The 20830-nt window shown below is 39.1% G+C and overlaps 1 protein-coding gene across 7 annotated transcripts in view; it reads right to left on the reverse strand.

Annotated features, from left to right (window-relative positions):
- Window positions 1-20830, reverse strand: part of TENM4 (teneurin transmembrane protein 4) — a 1252272-nt gene that overhangs the window by 117805 nt on the left and 1113637 nt on the right. For all 7 annotated transcript variants that reach the window (XM_074216997.1, XM_074217000.1, XM_074216995.1 and 4 more), the window contains one exon: window positions 7739-7955. In XM_074216997.1, the coding sequence (XP_074073098.1) occupies window positions 7739-7955 (217 nt within the window). The remainder of the gene's footprint in view (window positions 1-7738; window positions 7956-20830) is intronic.

The raw sequence follows: 20830 nt of genomic DNA on the forward strand, positions 1-20830 counted from the left end.
CAGGAGAGACCCAGAAGCTCTTACTCAGTACTTAGTTACCCTAAATTTACACATAATTCTAGCAAGACGAGTGATGGAGATTCCCAGCTCACAGAAGCTGACAAGGGAATAGTTTGACTGATAGAGGCCAGCAAAGTGACAGCAATAACAAGATGCAGCAATTATTCTGACATTTAGGGAGAAGACAGAAAATCTATCAAAAGAAGATATAAGAAGGTTTAAAAAAAAGACTGGAGTTAGTACAGTGGCCAATAGACCCACATGCCTCAATAGCCTCTGTCCTGAGATTTTGAAGCTACAATTCATATTTGTTGGAATTGATTTGATGAATAATTTTGAAAAGCAGAGTGAAAAGAACAATGGATTCAGAGGCAGAGGTCTGGGTTCAAATCCAGGATATGTCACTTATTTAGCACAAATCACTTGCTGTCCTCATTTTCCTCATATGTTAAATTAAGGGCTGGATTTAATGGTCTCAAGTTTTTTCCAATTCCAAATCTTTGATTATAGAACTTCCCAATAGGCAAGCCCACTTTGATTATATTAATCTTGTACATTCCTTAGCTTAGTGCTCCCTATATCTATACAGTCAGTGAATCATACTGCTTTTCCACTTACATGTCTTTTCATACTTTGCTCCCAGTGGCAGGAATGTTGTCAGATTCCAAATGAAGTACAGGATGAAGGAGTTATATTTTAGGAAAGGCATTATTGACAAAATTGAGTATGCTGATAGCTATGACTACAGTGTCATAATTGAAAATAACACTAGATGAGGGCTGGCTGAAATAAATGGGGATGTTCAGTTCACAGAAGGGAAGAGACATGTTAGAGTAAGGGTGTGTGTGTGTGTGTGTGTGTGTGTGTGTGTGTGTGTAGATAATAATTATATTCAAGTGTTTAAAGGGTTGAAATGATAAAGAGAAATAAAACTTAATTGTTCCCTGAGGTTAGAACTAGGAGCAAAGCATAAAATTTTCTATCAGCTCAAGGCAAGGCAAAATTTCCTTACCCTCAGAGCAATCCTAAAGGGAAGGGGCAGCCCTTGGAAAGCAGTGGGTTCTAGCCTGCTATCATGGCTGGATGGCAACTTTGTTAGGAAGGTTGGCCAGGGGACTTGTTTCAGATACAGGTTGATCTAGATGACTCTGGAGGATCCTTTCAATTCTGAGGTTTGGGGACTACCCACCCCATCTTGAACTGTGAATTACTATTACTAAAGCTCAGTTCAAAGACCACCTTCTCCAGCAAGTCCCTTTAGCTCTACCTTCCCAATAAAAAGATTTACTCTTACAGTTTCTCAGACAACTTTGTTTTGTATCTCTCTCATAGACTAATTATCGATCACTGAGAATTTTAATTTAAGTGCATATGTGTATGAGATATTAAGCTTCATGAGGGCGGAGGCCTTGTCTTATCTAAACTTTGCACATTCTCCTTCACTGAGAACAGGACTGTGTGGATGTGTGCTGGCATGAGCGCACGCACACACACACACACACACACACACACACACACACACACACACAGGCATTTTTTGTCTTCTTGATCTTGATCTTGATTCCAGGTCTTCTTGATTCCAAAACTGGCTCCTTGTCCATTCCCCCAAGACAAACTTAATAAATGTTTGTTTAACCGAATTGGTTATAGTTCTAACAATACGGTATGTTTGGTCTCACTTCACCAGGACTACTTTCCATATATTTCATACAATCATGGAATTTTGACCAAAAGGGATAGTGGAGTTTATTTAATTTAACCCTTTTATTTGTGAAGAAGAAAACTGAGGCCAGGGAGGTTCACCGAGTTTTTGCCGATCATAAGTGGGGTTTAAGTCCAGATTTTTAGACTCTCAATCCAGGATTCTGATCTCTCATATTGCCTTCATATTGTAGTGATCCTCGGTTCCCTTGGGCTTCTCTTCTCCTCAGTAAACATAGTGAGTGACATCTTGAATGCAGAAGGAGAATGCCCAGATTCTTCATTCAGATGTCTTAATGCTACTAGAAGACAGCCATAGGAGAACACCATTGTACTAGTTTGGTCTGGCCCTCCCTCAGACTCTGAATTTCACCCAGGAAAGTGTCTGTGAAATTAATGACTTCTCCAAGAAAAGGCACAAATTACTCTACAGAAAGAATGGAAACAATGCAGGGCTTCATCAGCCCTCAGAGAGACTTGTTATACATGGACACGATGTCAGATCTATGTATAACTAACCTTCCTGCTTACTATGAATTCTGCTCTGTGGAGACCTGTCATCGGATTCCAATTCCTGGCTAATGAGGCTCCTGCTCCTAACAGTCTCCTGGTTAAGAGGCAGAGGTTGGTTCTCCCTCAGCTTAAATAGTAATGAAAAAAGCCCCCAAGATCTTTTCCCCTCCCACAATGTCTTTTTTTAGAAGACAAGTCTCTATTAACTTCACTTCCAATTAAAGGGGTTATATTGGGAGCTATTTGATTTCCCCAAAGTTTATGTCTTAGAGAGGAAAAAAAACACCAATGAACAAATAAGAAACTTGGTGAAAGGTTTTACTGCTACAACATTTATGAAAATCAAGCTTGGCCCACAATTCCCAGAGCAAGCTTAAAAAGGGCTATCTTTTATAAGACCAATGTTCATGATACCATATACTGGACGTAGTGCTTGGCAATTGTATAGCTTGAGGAGCCTTGCAGACTTTGAGAGCAAGAAGGGACCCTTGCTCTTGGAATTCAGAAATTTACAATATAGAGTTTTCAAGATCTTAGAGCTGAGGTTCTTAATCTGAGATCCACAGATCCTCAAGGGATTCAGTAAGTCAGTGAACTTGGATGGAAAAAAAATGACATAATTTCCACTAGCCTATACCTGAATTAAAGCATTTACTTCAATTATATAAAAATAAAATTTTTAGAAGGGGTCCACAATGGGTAAATAAAAGCTTCTGTCTTAGAACAGAAAATATCAGAATGTTAGAAACTCCTCCTTCACCACTACCTCCTCCTCTTCCTTTATTCCTCCTCCTTCCACTATTACTACTAATACTACAGAGCTTTAACATTAACAAAGCACTTGACAAATAACTCATTTTACTTTCACATCAACCTGAGAGGCAGGTTACTATTATTAACCTATTTTATGATAAGGTGACTTATTCATGGTCACACTACTAGAAGGCGTCTGAGGCAGGATCTAAGATCAGATCTGTCCTGATTCCAAGCCTAAAGACCAGAGTATCATAGAGTGATGGAATTGGTTAACAGCATCAAACATAGGACATCAAAACACAGACATAGGATGTTAAGGTACCTTAGAAATCATTTAATCCAACTCCCTATCCTCTACACTGAGAATTAAGGCTCAGAGGGAGGATTGACATATGACTGTCTTTTTTCCTCCTGTTTTCCTTCTCTCTCTCTCTCAGCTATTGGTTTTGAGCAGGTTTTTGTTGATGTGGAAAGAAATTCTAAGCAGGGTTACAGTTTATCAATGTTCCCCAAGTGTGGGCTGTTTTCCTTCCTCCCTTGATGGGTGTCTTGCTGCCTGTCGGAGCTTTGGCTGCACGGGCAGTGGTGCATAATATTGAATGTGGCAAATGTAAACATGCACCATAGATTATATTATTATTTGTTGAGCTCTGACAGCCTGCTCAGTGTTGTACAAGATGTACTGGGAAATTCAGCCTCAGCCCTGGGGGTTTGCAATCGCTCTTAGGCTTGCAGAATGAGGGCACCAGTTGGATCAGAACAAATGAGGAACCAGCCAAAACAATGTTCAGACACCACAAAGTGAACAGCAAGTGACTAGCAACCAAAAATTTCCCTGGCATGTTTATTATTTATAGCTCCAATTTAGTAAAAGGGCATACAATTCTGGAAGGCCTTTGGGTAGAATTACATTTTAAGTAACAGCTGGGAACTTGTCATCAAGGAGGTTGGGAGGAGAAAGGAGCCAAACAGGTTGTGTTTGTTGGGGACAGCTATCCTGAAAGAAGGCTTTGCACTGCACCCATTCTAGACCTGTTTCTCCTATTAACTAGCTGACCTCCATTACCTCTCAGTGTCTGTTCTGTATGGGTTTAACTAAACGAGTTTAACCCAAATGATCTCTATATTCTCTTACCATCTCAAACATTTGATATTCTATAAGTTTAAGGGATTCATCATCTCTGATATTCTTTAATAGTTGTCCTCATTGTTTAATGGCATTCTATCAAACAACAAATATGAAGAATTTAGAGAAATTTGGTAAGACTTGGGTGTGCTGACAGAGGGACACAAGCAGAACAAATTGAACAATTTATACAATGACCAGAGTATTGGAAGACATTTGAACCCTGATTCTTGCAGTGACCAATCTTGACTCTGGAGCACTGCTACGGAAATACAGCATGCCTCTCTGGAAAGAGGTCACAGACTTCAGAGGCAAAATGATTCATGGCTAGATTGTGGGTTGTTTTTGCTATACTAGAGAGGAGTCTAGTGAGAGTGTGTATAACTGTATCTTCAGGTAGTTCCCCCTTTCCCCCCCTCCTTAATGCTAGTTTTGTATGGTATCAAAAACTCTTGTACCAATTATCTAAGAATTTTTGTTTTTGTTGTATAGTCATTTTCAGTCATGTCCAACTCTTTGACCTCCCTTCTGGGATTTTCTTGGCAAAGATTCTGTAACAGTTTGTCATTTTATTTTCCAGATCACTTTACAGATGAGGAAACTGGGGCACACAGAGTGAAGTGACTTTCCTAGGCTCACATTGCTAATAGTGTTTGAGGTCATATATGAGGTCAGGAAGATGAGTCTTTCTGATTAGACCTGATACTTTATCATACTGTGCCACCCAGTTGCCCTGAATTCTAAGAATACCTCCTACAATTTTTCCTACATTATATAATCAATATTTAAAGTGATAATAATAGTAGCAATCATCCTTTTTGTTATAATAGCCTATATCTATCATTTCTGAAGCTAGTCTTACATCATTGGACAGCTGCAGAATGGACTGAAAAAAATGAAATAAAGAAAAGGAAGGGACTGTTTGAACAGAGAACTATCCTATGATTGGTGAGTTGAGATCCTTCCAGGTATCTTTCTTAATCTAGTCCAACATCTTGTAACATCTCTTAGATAGAAAAGTTATTCTGGGGTGGTTTGCTTGCTTGCATTATCAAAATTGGTCCCACTGAGGAGCTCAGGACTGAAGAACAAGGAGAATTAGCTTAGTATAATTTAAGTGCCTAAGGGCATTACTTGTAGTTTGATTCTTTTTCCTTCAAACACTTTCCTTTTTTCTAAAGGCAAGATCCTCTAGGAGGTCACAGTCAGGAACTTCAGAACATTCTTTTGCCCTATTTCTCTGTGAAGGTAAATCTTCCCCTATGACGGCATGTTTAATTTTTTTTGAAAAGGTCAAAAGGTATTTGGAGCTAAGTGCGGTCAATAATTGAGTCATTTTGAGTCAAAAATAATTTGAGAGTATTAAACATTAATTTATCCGGGGGGGGGGGGTTAAACAGGGGTCCATGAATTTAAAAAATTTTTGAGAAATGCATTTCAATATATTGGCTTCTTTCTCATTTTACTTACTTCATTTTATTTAAAAATGTTATTCTGAGAGGAGATACATAGGCTAGATGGTACAGTGGATAGAACATTGGCCTTGAAGTCAGGAGAATAGGAGTTCGAATCCAGTCTCAGCACTTGATACTTACTGGCTTTGTCACTTAACCCTGATTGCGTGCATCCAGGGCCATTTCCAGTCATCCTAATTCATTTCTGGCCACTGGGTCCATATGACTCTGCAGGAGAAAGTGAGGCTGGTGACAGCCTAAGCCCCTCTCACTCAAATCCAATTCATGTACTCTCCCTGATGTCACGATCTTCTTCAAGAACAAAGGACTAACATCATCTGCCTTCACCAGACTGCCAAAAGGCTAAGAATTTCTAATTCAGAATGGGTTTCTTACATGGTTTATAATTGGGACTAGAGAGTCCTTTAAAGCAGCACCCCCTAATTTGGTTGTCTAATGTTTATCTGGATGTCTCACGACTTCATCGTCACACCTCATCCTTGATAGTCAGGATGACTAGATAGTTATTCTTAATAATAGCCATGGGAATCTACTGAACAGATGGTCACAGCAAATGATACTCAATAAGGCACTCCATGCTTACATTGCTAGATGTGTTTTTATTATCAAATGGCTTTGACTCTAAGTAGAAACTCTGTTGAAGGCTTCTTGTCAGATCAGTGAACAGAGCAGGGCAAAAATAAATAGCTCATGATGGTGCCCAAAATAGTCTGAAAGCACATCACATTTTGAGAAGGATAGGACTATTAAATTAACTACACACCTAGAAAAGTTACCTCTAAGTATCTGAAAGGGAAGGCCATGATTATACTACTGATGAGATTCCCCCAAGGGCTCACCAGACAGATTCCAAGCCAATCAACTGTCTAGAGAATTGCAGAACCACCATTTATCAGTCTAGGAAGAGATTTTATATTAGTGAATAGGATCTCAGAATGAGAAGAAATCTTAACAAAGAGGATCTCAGAACCCCCCAAAGTCAGAGCAAGAATTGAATTTAGGAGGCATCAAGGTCAAAGCATTTACTTTATAGAGGAAGAAGTCTACAATGTAGACACAGATAGATGGTGCGGGGAATGGAGCACTGGAACTGGAGTTGGGAGGACCTGAGTTCAAATTAGGACTCAGGACATTTACTAGGTGTTTGTTCTTGGCCAAGTCACTTAATCATGTTTGCCTCAGTTCCTCATTTGCAAAATGAGCTGGAGAAGGAGATGGTAAATCACTTTAGAACTCATACCAAGAAACCTGAAATGGGGTCACTAAGAATCAGATACAACTGAAAAACAATGACAATAAGTTCTTGGCTTCCTCATCTGTTTCATGGGGATACACAGTTCTGTATTCTTTCTACTTCATAATTTGTCTGTCTGTCTCTCCAAGCTGCCAAAGTAGAGCCAAGCTGTTATCTGGCCCGTTAAGCATCAATTAAGAAACCAGGCAGCCCAGGATGTGATGAGGAGAGTTCAAGCAGCTAAATTCCAGCAGTCACTTTGACAAATTATTTTGTGTGGCTCCAGAGGACAGAACTAGGACTGGGGGGCTCAACTCACAGGAAAGCATATTTTAGCTCCATCTGAGGAAGAACTTTTAACATTCAGAGCTCAGAGCTGTCTGGTAGTGGAAGGTGATGCTTGGGATGGGAGATAATCAGATGTCCATAATGATGTCTTTGAGCAAAGGCTAGAAGACCTTTAGTTAGGAATGTTTCATAAGGGACCACAGCAAGAGAACTGGGGTGAGTGGGGAAGGAGAAGGGCAGTAGAAGGGACAGAAGGCTAGACTGAATGTTCTTCAAAATTCCTTCCAAAAATAGAGCTTGCCCTTCTTGCTATGTAGAAATTATCCTTTGTTGTTAACAACTGGAATACTCCTATCTATTTTCTACCTGAAGGTTCCCAGGGTTGTGGTCCTTGTTGTCATTCTAATCCTCTCCCCTGGAATCTCTCTACCTGGCCCTGAGGTAGGATAATGTGATGACATAAACATAGGATTTGTAACCAAGATTCATATCTCAGCTCTGAAATTAATAGCGTTCACCATGGTTGAGTCATTTCCCTGCTAATTGCCTCCATTTCTCCCACCTGCAAAAGGGACATAATAATTCTTGCTTTCTCTGTCTCACAGGATCATGGTGAGGAAAGTACTATAGATATGAACTACTTACCCTCCGTCAAAGGGATTCTCTCCAGGGACAATGTGTGTACTGTCTTTTCCCACAAGGAACTTGATGCGGTCATAGAAGGAGCGCAGATTCTGTGAGGATACGGGGGCCTGTGTCTCCTGGATGATGTCCACAGGGTCAGGTGAACCCAAGCAAAGAGCATTGATATGACACAGGGGCTGTAAGCAGCAGTCGGGGTCCATGCAATCCACCAAGCCATCTGTGGAAAGACCAGAGGGTGTTGCTTATTGAGTATGGATGTGCTCCACCCTAAGCCTGACTATTCAGGACTATTCAGGAATTACCTTAGGCAGGCAGGTAGGTAGGTAGTCAATCCTATGTGCCCAAGGATATCAAGAAAGGCAAAAGATAGCCCCTGCTCTGAAAGAGTTCCCAGGCTAAGGGGAGAGATCCCAAAGACATAGGGGCCAGAACCAGAAGACACCTTAAGATGTCTAATCAAACCTCATCTTGGAAAGGAGGAATGGGAGGATTTCAGAGCAAAAATAACTTACCCCAAATCTCATAGGTTTAAGTGGTAAAGCTGGGACTCAAACTTGGTTCTTCTGATTTTGAATACAGTTCTCTTTTCAGTATAATACATATATTTCAGTAGAATACACTATTTAATTCTTTGTATAATTATAGATGGTGTCATAGTATATGGTGCTGGGCCTGAAATTATGAAATCTCATATTTTTTAATTCAAATTTGGCCTCAGACACATAATTGTGTGACTCTGGGCAAGTCACTTCAACCTGTCTGCTGCAGTTGCCTCATCTGTAAAATGAGCTGAAGAAGGAAATGGCAAACTACTTCAGTATTTTTTTCCCAAGAAAACCCCAAATGGGGTCACAACATGTCAATCATTAAAATAATGATTTCTATCCTAAAGGAGTTAGAATATGAAACAAGATTTGTTTGTTTGTTTTTGCTTTTTTGTAAGGCAGTGGGGTTAAGTGACTTGCCCTAGGTAATTATTAAGTGTTTGGGGTAGGATTTGAACTCAGGGTCTACTGACTCTAGGGCAGGAACTCTATCCACTGCGCCAACTAGTTGCCACTGAAGTAAGATTAAAAACACTAAACCAACTAGTTGCAACATATTTCTCTTTCTCTAGATTGTTATTTGTGACTGCTTAACTTAATCTAACTTTCTGAAGTCTGAGAAGAATTTATTAGGGATTTTTAGGATCTGAAGATTGTTGGCTACTCTCATTCTGGAGCAGTTACTTTGGGGATTCTGCAGGATAGTTTGCACCTTTCAGTTCTTTTATATATCAAAAATTTTTACTTAATAAGAATACTAATTACTCTATGACTCTGTTCATGTTCCTTACCAGAAACTGAAAATCAATGCATCTTATTCTTTGTGAGTTCCATAACGGAGGAACTCCAGGTGTTCAGAAGGAATATTTGTGCCTGACCTGTAGAGCACTGCAAGTTCACATTGGACTGAGCAGTAAGCAGCCACAGACAGACACACTATAATTTGTCTCAAACATAGTACCGCATTTTGGCCTTCTTCAATAAGGAAGGACAAGAGGAGAATGATTTGCAAATCTCATTATGGCATGACTATTTTCCCCCTATCTTTCCATCAGAAAGTTTCCTTGACAATCATTTCTTTTTCTCTCCTTGTTTTCTTGTTCATTTGTCTGAAACACTTGCTTCCTGTTTTGCTTCTCTAATCTCTACTGTCCATCAAGATTTAGCTTCTCCATGAAGTCTTCCTAGATTTCTTGAACTGGAAATTTCTTTTGATATTCTGAATGATCTCTACTCCTCTCTTGTCCCACATTTCATATTCTCCCCTGTATCCTAATTCACTGTGTACTTATCATATTCCCCCAAACCTCTACTTTCATGAACATGAGGTTGATGAGGGCCAGGATCTTTATCTATCCTACTCTTCTTTGTATTCTCCCTATAAAATGTCTTTGTTTAGGAGGAACTTAGTACATATCTGTTAAATGAGAGAAAGAGTGACTTATTTTCTTAGCTGTTTTCTACAAAGCAGGTAGGGGTCATGCACATGTATCTTCTCCAATGAAGCTTTAGTTATAAAAACATGGTACACATCCCACCACTCTACTCTCTTTAAATTATTTTCATGCAGGAGTTCAGCCAAGATTAGAGCTTCAGTTGAGATGAAATCACCCATGCGCCTCGTTCCAGAGGCTGACCGCAACCTGCTCCCTCTTTCTGACTGTCTATGCAGAGGCCCTCAGCGGGACTAAGGCATAGAGGCCATGAGACAAGGAGGTAGGTACTTGGTGTTTCTGCAAAATTGGCATCTGTGCATCTGAGGATGATGTTTCCACTCACCCTCCCTCCGGAGCACAGCCCACTAAATGGATGAGGTTATATGCACCAAATAGGCAAGACAGCTTGGAGATGCAACATTCTTTCCTGAGTTAAATGGAGATTCGGACACTCTAATTAATGGCTTCTGCTCTTAGGGACCCATCCTTCTTCTACATATGATCCTTATACATATCACTTAACCATTCTGGGGCTCATTTAAAAAAAATAGAACTGCTGTTCGCAGACTATTACAGTTGGAAGGAGCTTGAATCACAGAATGTTAGAACACCAAACAGAGAGTATCAGAGATGAAAGGGACCCGATCCTCAGAGTATAAAGGGACCTTGGACAGCGCTTACTTCATAGACTTCCAGAGGCTCAGTTTTTCTAGCCAGATATGAAACCTATCTCTACAGAGTCAGCTAGATCTCTAGTGCAGATCACTAGCCCAAGGTCACACAGGAAATGAGTGGGAAAGTGAAAGCATAGTAGGGAGGATCTCATGGTCTAACAGTTCAACACCCTCATGTTACAGATGCAGAAACTAAGGTCCGAAGAATAAGAGCCAAGTCCAAGGTCACACAGGTGGAGGCAGAAGAAGGCTATAATCACAAGTCTTATCGCTGCAGACCCATTATTCTTTCAACTGTGCCTCAACCTACACTCTGTCCTAATAAACATTCTATGGTCCCTTTCACTTCTCATGTTCTAATATTATATCATGTGAGACTCTTTGTTGACTGGTAAACCATAGAAATTAATACATTCCTCTGAAAATCATCCCATAAAATTCTCCAATACTCATTTATTTGTTTATTAGGGTCCAATAACCATCCCCCCAGGGTGAAAGGAATACTTCCAACATTCACAGTCTGGACTATTTTGAAACCCCTGCAAGTGGGAGGAATCACAATTTCCAGAAGGACCCAAAGAACTGGTTTCCTGAGACTGATTCTGAGGTAAACGAGAGCAGTCCAAGAGCTAATAAAATTTCAAATTAGCCGTGACTTTTCACGGCCTTTCAATTGTGCCAGCTGATTTAATGGTCAGCTTCTAAGTCTGCTGCGATTGAATGATGGCCCCTTGCCGCAGAATTATGGAAGGGGCCAGAAAACCTGTCAGGCTTGCATCAATACTCAGATGCAAATTGCTTTCAGCTCCAGCTGTAATTACGTGTTTAAGTAATGTCTGACAGGTGTTGGTTGAAAGGAAGCATGCTGGACACGTGGGTTGGGAGAGAAGATGGGATCATATCTAAGCATGTGGTATCTTCCCAGTCCTGGGACATATAGTGGTTGTTCATTTGGAAAGGAAGCATCATAGGGAATTTTGAACTGGAAGCAATAATCTAGCAATAATCTTCTAACTCTAATTTACAGAAAAAGAACCTGAGGTCTGGGGAGATTTTCTTCTTAAACTTTAAAGTGATATAGAGATCAAAAACAAGTCTAAAGGGCAGAATATAAAGCACCACCCCATTCCAAGGCCTAGCATAAAGGTGATGGTCTTAAAATATAAAAATATATTTTTGAATGCAGACAATGCCAGAATTTATTTTGCCACACTTTGCATCATCAGTTTTATCTGTTGCTTTTTTTTTTTTAAAGTTTTTTGCAAGGCAAATGGGGTTCAGTGGCTTGCCCAAGGCCACACAGTTAGGTAATTATTAAGTGTCTGAGGCCAGATTTGAACTCAGGTACTCCTGACTCCAGGGCCAGTGCTCTATCCACTACACAACCTAGACACCCCTGTTATTATTTAATTGTTCAATTGGGGAAAGAGGGAGAGAGAGATACTGTAAAAAATAAATAATTAACTTTGAAAGGGGTAAATAATTATGAATCATGGCTATTTTTGTATATTTTGTCCAAGTTATAAGTTAGACAATAGCACAGCAAGATATTCAAATGCAAGTCATATGAATCACATACCTGGTACCACTACTACATTAGACTACCTCATATCTTTGAACCTAGGAGATCCTCTCCCCCAGTTAATGCAAATTAGTTCTAGAATCTAGTCTTCCACATGGGAGACTTATGCAGAATTTTTTAGAATTATGCAAATTACACATGTTTCTCCAGGCTAAAATCAACTTCAAGGGGGACCTACCTTCTAGACACCTAGTGGTGGGTTGGATTCTGGGAAGAGACTCATCCCAGCTTTTGTTATGGTTTTGCTAGGATTGTTACAACTGAGAGTTCCCTAACTGATCTCCCTGACTCTAGACCCAGACGCCTCATTCCCAATCCATCCTGTGTATCTTATATCTCTTAATGGAAACCTCTTTTGGCATCCCTCTTCAGCTCAGAAATCTTCAATGGATCTTTCTTATCTATTAGGGAAAAAAAAAATCCTAGCTCCTCTGCCTAACATTAAAGACCCTCCAAAAATCTGTTGTCACCCTGCCTTTCTAAAGTAATCTTATTGCATTCTCCTTTGTTTATTTTATCTTCCAAACAAATCTCAAGCTTTCCTGTATTTTTGCCCATGTCTAGGTCTGAAATACCCTCCTCTTTCTTCCTATTCCCCAGTTCCAAATGTTGAAATTCTATTCATTCTTTAAGACTGAGCTCAATAGTCACCTATTCCAAGAAACTTCTTCTCCTTTGTCTCTGTTATCTCTCCATTGTAGAAAAAGATTTTCTCTGTTTTTAGCATAGTAAATTAAAAAAATTTTTAAAATTTGAATTGCAGTTTTATAGGTGGCAGACAGGCAGCCAGTATTAACTAAGTGTTTACAATGAGAGAGTATTCATTCATTTAATAAATATTAATTGAGGAGCGGCTAGGTGGCACAGTGGATAGAGCACCGGCCCTGGAGTCAGGAGTACCTGAGTTCAAATCTGACCTTAGACACTTAATGATTACCTAGCTGTGTGGCCTTGGGTAAGCCATTTAACCCCATTTACCTTGCAAAAACCTAAAAAAAAAATAAAATAAATATTAATTGAATGCATAATGAAGTATCAAGGTGGTGCATTGATAAAGTCTTGAAACTGTGGTAAACAAGATCTGAATTAAAATCCTACCGTAGACACTTAAGAGCTGTGTGACCCTGGGAAATTTGAGGCTCTAATTGCCTCAGTTTTCTCATCTGTAAAATGAGAAAAATAATAGCACCTACCACACAGGTTATTTAAGTAACAAAAGAGATAGATCATGCAAAGGGCTATGTAAACTTTAAAGTACTATCTTTGTTGTTGTTCAGTTATTTCTGACTTTTCATAACCTTATTTGGTATTTCCTTGGCAAAACCATTCTAATGGTTTGCCATTTCTTTCTCCAACTCATTTTAAAGATGAGGAATTGGGGCAAAAATGTTAAGTGACTTATTCAGGGTCAAATGGTTACTATGTGTCTGTGTCTGAGGACAAATTTGAACTCTTGTCTTCCTGACTTCAGGTTCACTTATCTGCCCCAAAGTGTTATCTGAAAGCTAGATTTCAAGCATTAGTCTGAAAGGGAGAGAAAAGAACCCCAGACAGTGATAATGACCAATATTAAATAATGAGTCCACTAGAGAGTGGGCAAAACAAGATGCTATTTGAGATCTAAGGATGAAGGTGCATAATGGATAATATAGAACTTTAGGGTGTTTTTAGGTTATAAATATTAACTAATATAATGGACATCTTAAGTACAAAGAAACATTTAAATAACATCATGAGAAAGAGGCATTTTTTGAGGGAAACAAAAATAAGAATAAAAGAAAGTGCTGACTTTGGAATCCATTAAGATTGTAAGTTCCTTTGAGGGCAGGGACTTTTTAACCTCCTTTCATACTCCATTGCTTAGCACATGTGGCTGGTACATAATAAATATTCATTTATTAATTAAATGTTTGAGTCAGAAGTCCTGGGTTCAGATCATATTTCTGCTGGACCACCCTGACAAATCACTGTGTTCCTGATCGCTTCAGTTTTCTCATCTATAAAATGAATGGGAGTGACTAAATAATCTCTAAAGTTTCTATTGGAAGAGGGAGCATCTAAATTGGGCTTTAAAGGAAATGGTGCTTCTCTCAACCCTCAATAGCTTTCCACAGATTTCTGACTAAAAGTTTTTGAAAAAAACTTTTATTTTATTTTATTTTATTCACTCTTCTCACTCCCAAGAATTTTTCACTTTTCTCCTTTTCTCTCTACCTTAAAGACCTTTTCAATTTTCTCTTCTTAGGTAGGGGAGACAGAGAAGATGAGGGTAATGGGGATTTCTTCCCAGTAAGAATTTAAGGTCATTGAGATTGGATGGCTTCTTTATAAAATAGAATTTATATCTTTGACTTCTAGCAAAATTACTGACTTAAGAAAAGTGTCATGACACATTTAATAAAAGTTTATTGATTGTGTCTAGGGAGGTAGGTTAGCATCCTGGGTGTGTGTGTGTGGGGGTGGGTGGGGGGTGTTTCAGCTCTCTTATCCATACACAATCTAACCACAGCACTGCATTCTTTCATTAATCGATCATTTATTTATTTATTAATTCACAGAATCAGAGATTATTCAGTTCAATCATCCCAGGAAAAAGGAAGAAAATGAATGAAGCCCAGTAAGTAGAAGGCACTTGCTCATGATCATACAGCTTATTAAGTAGCAAAAGTGAAACTTGAACTCAGATTTTCTGATCCTTAAATTCAGAGCTCTTTAAATTACCTTTTGCTTACAATATTCAAGGTCTTCTGGTTGGGTGCTTCAACAAATATGAACAAGAGACAGCTTTTTCCCCTAAGGAAAGTTTTACTCCAGGAGGGATTATATGTTTTGATTCAAAATTGTCTCCATCATCCACCCTATGACCTTGGGTAAATAATTTAATCTTTCTGAATCCTAGTTTCCCCTTCTCTAAAATTGTGATAATGATACACCACCTGCCTTGCAGGGCTGATAATCCTGATAAGTCCTGTTTATATGGCACTTAAAGAGTTGACAAAGAACTTTCAGATATATGATATAGGGCAGACTGAATAGTCTGTGAGTTGTTCCACATTTTCTTCCTGCCCATGTTAAAGACATTTTCACTGCTTATTAGTATCTTTGCTATGGACAGTAACCACATGTGTAAATAATACACATGGAACTAGTTTGGGCCTGTTGAGAGTGACATGCAAGAATTCTGGGGGACAATGGGTGAGCTCTGGCAAGCCCAGATGTGGTCACCTTTATTGCCCTTCACTTTTGACCACTGAAATCCTTTGAGGCCCAACTTGGGTGCCATGCAAACTTCCCTAGTTAAAGACTAGTTCCTACCTACTCAAACACTCTTCTAACACCACCCCCCCCCCTTAGATCTTGCCTTTGTCCTTGGTACATTCCACGTTCAGGCATATATTAAAGAAAATGAAGATATTTGGTCTGGGAAGGAGAAACCTTAGCCAGGGTCTAACAAGCTGCCTTCCATTATTTCAAAAGTTAACATGAGAAAAAAGGAATTTCACCAGTTTAGGTTGGTCCTAGAAAGTAGAATTAGGAATAGTGTTGGTTGGGTGGGGAGGATGATGGAAAAAGGGGACAGGATGAAAGGGAATATTGAAGAGAAGATTTTGACTCAAAAAGAATGAAAAACATCCAAAGAATTCCAGAAGAGGCAGCAAAAGAGGTAGTAGTGATCTCTACATTACTGGAAGTTTGGAATAGAAGGTGGAATGACATCTTCTCAGGGCTGTTGTAGAGGTGACATGGTACTGTTTGGTCTAAAAGATCTGTCCTAAGGGGGCAGTTAGGTGGATAGAGCACCAGTGGATAGAGTACCAGCCCTGGAATCAGGAGGACCTGAGTTCAAATCCAGCCTCAGATAGTTAATAGTTGCCTAGCTATGTGACCTTGGGCAAGTCACTTAACCCCATTGCCTTAAATAAAAATAAAAAAAAAATTTTAAAAGACCTGTCTTTTCAAGTGCTGATACTCTCCAATACCTTATATCATTCTTTATTTTTGTGTGAGCTGAATTCCCACTATTAGACTTTAGGGAAACAATCATGTATTTTTTTAAATCTTCAATGTCTTACAAAAACATGGTCTTGTATATAGGACTTTTCTATTTACTTGTTGAATGGCTTAACTTTCATATAACTGAAGATGCCCATACCTCAGGGGAAGGATATTATATAAAGATAGCCTCGTACAGCAGCAGCAGCAGCAGCAGCAAAAACAACTAAACCCAGCAACATGAGACTTGGAGTCAGATCAGGGTTAGATATGCCACTTAATTAGCTATCATCTTGGTTCCATCTCTAATACAGTTCAGCACCCCACACAATATTCTAAAAACAAACTGCTGGTCTGCATTGGTAATAAAGGGAGATATCTTTAGTTCTAAGCATAGTGTGTATGCACAAAGATGGCGGTTAATAAATGCTTATTGATTGCTTATATCATTAAAGTCACAGGTTTGGATCATGGTTTTAACTGCTAATTCCAGTGCCTGAAGCAAGCTTGGGGTGGGGGAGACCTCTTTGAAAGAAAGACCTCTATGGTATGCAAGGTTGTCTTGGGGGAGGGTCCTTAGGACACTACCCTATGGTGAGGAACCAGAGAGCCCAGAAATACCCTCAAGGTAACATCTGGGATGACCACTTCTAGGGAACATCAGATCAAATTAAGACAACAAGCATTAAAAAGTCATATAATCAAATACAAGCCCAAGAAGACCATGTTAGTGTTAAGCAAACCTTTGTTGACTCATTCCTATTTACATGATTGCTCACTTCCTAATACTTCTCCTCGAGAAAAATGATTAGAATTTATTTGGAATGAGTTCTCTATGCCAAATCTAAAAAATTGTCTGAAAATAGCTGAGGATGATTCTTCCTACCCCTTATACTACTCTCAGTTCACCATCCTTCCTTAAAAGGAGGGCTGTCCATTTATTCAGAGTTGTCTGAGGAGTCTGTGGTATAATGGGAGCAGATTCACAAATGATTATGAAAAATGGACCCAAGGATGGAGGAGATACATCTTGTAGGAAATGCATACATTAGGAAGCCAGCATGGGCATCTGAGGAGCCTAAAAGTCATATAAATAGGGCTTGATTATATGTTGGGTTTGCTTTTAAGACATTTCCTTGGTGAGGGTAAGCTGAATATGAATGATGGTAGCTATTGATTTTTATACAAAAACTCTCTAAAATCTTAAAGGAAGAGCAACTAATGTATTTTCTATTTTTCCAGGAGGCTGAGCTAGGAAACCAGGAAGTTAGTTGCTTTCCCTGCTCCCACTCCCACCTTATCCCCTCCCCACCCCCATTTGAGGCAACTCAGTTAAAAAAACACAGATGAGTTTGGGGAGAAATCAAAGCAGCTGCAACAAGGTGATGTGTGAGGTGGCTCTGAGAGAACTTCTGTGGGAGATTTCATCACCATCAGGACCCGATCAGCATTTCCCTTCTGGCCCATGGAACACAGTGACTTCACTAACATCTGTTTTACTACACCTGGTCACAAATTCTTTTCATTTAAGAGTCACAGAATCTCAGTGCTGAAAATCTCAGAGGCTGTCTAGATTAACTCTGAGCCAAATAGAAAACCAGTCTGCAACATTTCCAACACATGTATTTGTATTTATTCTCCTTATATTTATCCTGTATATATTTATTTATGCTTTTGTTGCCTTTCCTATAAAAGCATAATCCCCTGGAGAGAAGGAAATGCTTCATTTGTTGTATTTCTAAACCATCACTTAGCACAATGTCCAGCATATAGTTTGGTGCTTAATAAATGCATGTTGATTTGCTGTTTGTTTATTCAGCTTTCCATACTTGAATTCCTCTGCTGGGGAACCCAATACCTCCTGGGGAAGCCCATTCCAATTTTGGATACTTAAATTGCTGTAAATTTTGCCAAATAATTAGTCTGACTTTTTTTCTCACACTCTCACCTTTTCCTTTTATGTCTATCTCTGAAGCCTAGTAGAAGTTGAATTTCTCTTCCATGCAACAAACCTGAGTATCTGAAGAAAACTATCATGTTTCTCCCCCGCCTCCACTCTCCCAACTTTCTTTCCTTCATTCATTTCTCATTCGACATACTCTTCATTTCTTTCTGGAAGTACTCTAAGAATGGGTACAGAGAGTGGGATTTGTGGGTGGGAAAACTCACTTTGTAATTTGGTTCTTGACCTAAAGGAAGAAAAGGAGAAACTCTATGCAGGTGTGTCTATGATTCCAGGACCATTACAAAACCTTCCTGGGTCTGGAATGGAGACATGGTGCCATATCCAAGGCAATGCAATCAGGAAGGCTTCCCCAGGGTCTCATGATTGGGGGAATCAGAGGAGGAAATGGTAAAGATATCTAATGTATTGTGTATTTAAGTTCCTAATACTCAATGTCCTAAAGAAGAATCATCTTTTTGCCTTCAAAGAATAAGATGCTTGGTAGAGATTACTTAAGCAATCATCAGGAATGAAATGGATGAATTCTTGTGCCAGTTATAGAATATCGGTGCTGGAAAGGGTCTCAGAACACAGAATGTTAAGCAGTGACATGGACCTTAGAATGTAGAATGTTAGAGCTAAAAGGAGTTTTAGAACACAGAATGTCAGGAAGGGATGCTAGTTTATGTGATTGTTGGAGCTGGGATGGTCCAAAGAACATAACTAGGAGATACAGAAGATAAGAAGGCCTGGCCTGGAGTTAGAAAAAATCATATTCAAGAGTTCAAATCCAGGATCAAACACTTTGTCATTGAGTGACCCTGGGCAAGACACTTCACCCTCTTTGCCCCAGTTTCCTCATCTGTAAAATGAGTTGGAGAAAGAAATGGCAAACCATTCTAATATCTTCACCAAGAATACCCCAAATGGGGTGGATGAAGAGTCAGACAGGACTGAAATGACTCAACAACAAAGAATGCAGAGTGTTAAAACTTAGAAAGAAGACAAAACATGCCATATTCAGCTGAGAGGGACTTTAAAGATCACCTTAATCCAAGTCACTTATTTGACCCCTAGAGAATCTGAAGCTTGAGAGGTGAACTATCTGATTTGCTGAAGATCAAAGGCTGATGATAGCAATAGTACCCAAATCTTCATATTATTAGTTCCCCTTCCTTTGCTGATGCCCTTTGGCCTCAACCCCCCCCCCCTCCAATTCAGTTTTTTAGAGGTGTCAGGAAATTGAAGACAAAAACTTGAAGTGCCATTAAAAATATTTAGTCAGGGTCAGCTAGGTGGTGCAGTGGATAGAGTACTGGCCTTGGAGTCAGGAGTACCTGAGTTCAAATCCAACCTCAAACACTTAATAATTACCTAACTGTGTGGCTTTGTACAAGCCACTTAACCCCATTCATTGCCTTGTGGAAAAAAAAAATTAGCCATAACTATTACATGGTGGCTTAGATTTAGTTTTGTTCTTATCTCCAAAGATGCAAAGAAATTAGAGAACATGAGATCTAGGAAGGTCCTTAGAAGTGACCAACTTCAATTTATTTTATAGAGGAAGAAATTGAGGCCCAGGGAAAGGAAGTGATTTGACTCAGATCATACAATTTGTGACAAACTCAGGGTCTGAATGCAGGTTTGCTGTCTTCAAATTCAGGGGTCTTTCTCTATGCTACACTTGGACCTCAATAAATAATACCCTTTGGTCTGGAAGGCTCATAAATTTAGCTGGTGCATATGAATTCATTTTTATGGCTTTAGGAAATCTGAAAACATACCTGCTATGACCCATGAGAAAATGGGCTATTTGTCATTTCCTTATTAAGAAAAGAATCTGAGGAACATGGAAGTTAACTGAAAGAAAAGAATAATAAGATAGCAAACACCAGGCCTTTTAACATTTGCCTCCTATCAAAAAGAAGCCACTTAGAGGTAATGCAGCCCTGTCATTTTACAGTGGAGGAAATGGAGGCCCAGAGAAAGGAAGTGGCTTGTACAAAATCAGTTAATCAGCAAAAAAATCCAGGATTCAAAAATTAAGTCTTTGGGTCTGGATTTAATGCCCTTTCCAGTATATCATGCTGCCCCTTTTCAGAAAAGAATTGTGCAAATCTTGATAAAGTATTAATAACAGAAAAAACAACATAAATATTTCTACTTTATAGCTTTCTGAATGGGTGGTAGTTGGAGAGGGTGGGGGATTAATAGGTCTTCTTCCTCAAGCCAATTCTCTCATTAGACACCCCACCTCTATCAGATAAATGTAAAGGTTTGGCCAAATAGGTTCCCTTAAAAATCTAACAACATCATTCCGCTGGACACAACTTAGGGATTTTATGAGGTGCCAAGTTAGAATTGAAAGGGAACTTTAAGGGATTCACATCTTTAAATAATATTTTGATAACTATTTCAATATAATTGCTTTCCTTTGTAAAATATTTCATTTTATGCATTTAAATGCATTGTTGTGAGAGGGGGTCCACAGACTTCATCAGATTGCTAATATGTCCATGACACAAAAAAGGCTTAAGAACCCCTGCTTTAATCCAACTTCCTCATTTTATAAAGAAGAGAAAAAAGGTCCAGTAAGAAGCAGAGATTTACTCAAGGCAATATGATGAGTTATTGGCAAAATGACTCTCTGGGAAGAAGGTTCTCTTTTATACCAAATGAGGTCTCTGACTCTGCTGTAAATGGACTGCCATTTCTTAATGGGTCACTTGCAATTCTTTAAAAACATATTTTAGTCATTGGAGAAAGACCCTAAAACAAATCTGTTCCATCAAAGTAGGGTGATCCATTTAGAAGATTTTCCCAGAATATAGATCTGGATGGATGACACTTGAAGGGAAATATTTCAGTTAGTTTGGGGGTTAAGAAGCTTCAAGAAGTCTGACCTTGATTCCTAACA

The sequence above is a fragment of the Macrotis lagotis genome, chromosome 1 (genome assembly GCF_037893015.1).
Source record: "Macrotis lagotis isolate mMagLag1 chromosome 1, bilby.v1.9.chrom.fasta, whole genome shotgun sequence".
NCBI lineage: Eukaryota > Metazoa > Chordata > Mammalia > Peramelemorphia > Peramelidae > Macrotis > Macrotis lagotis.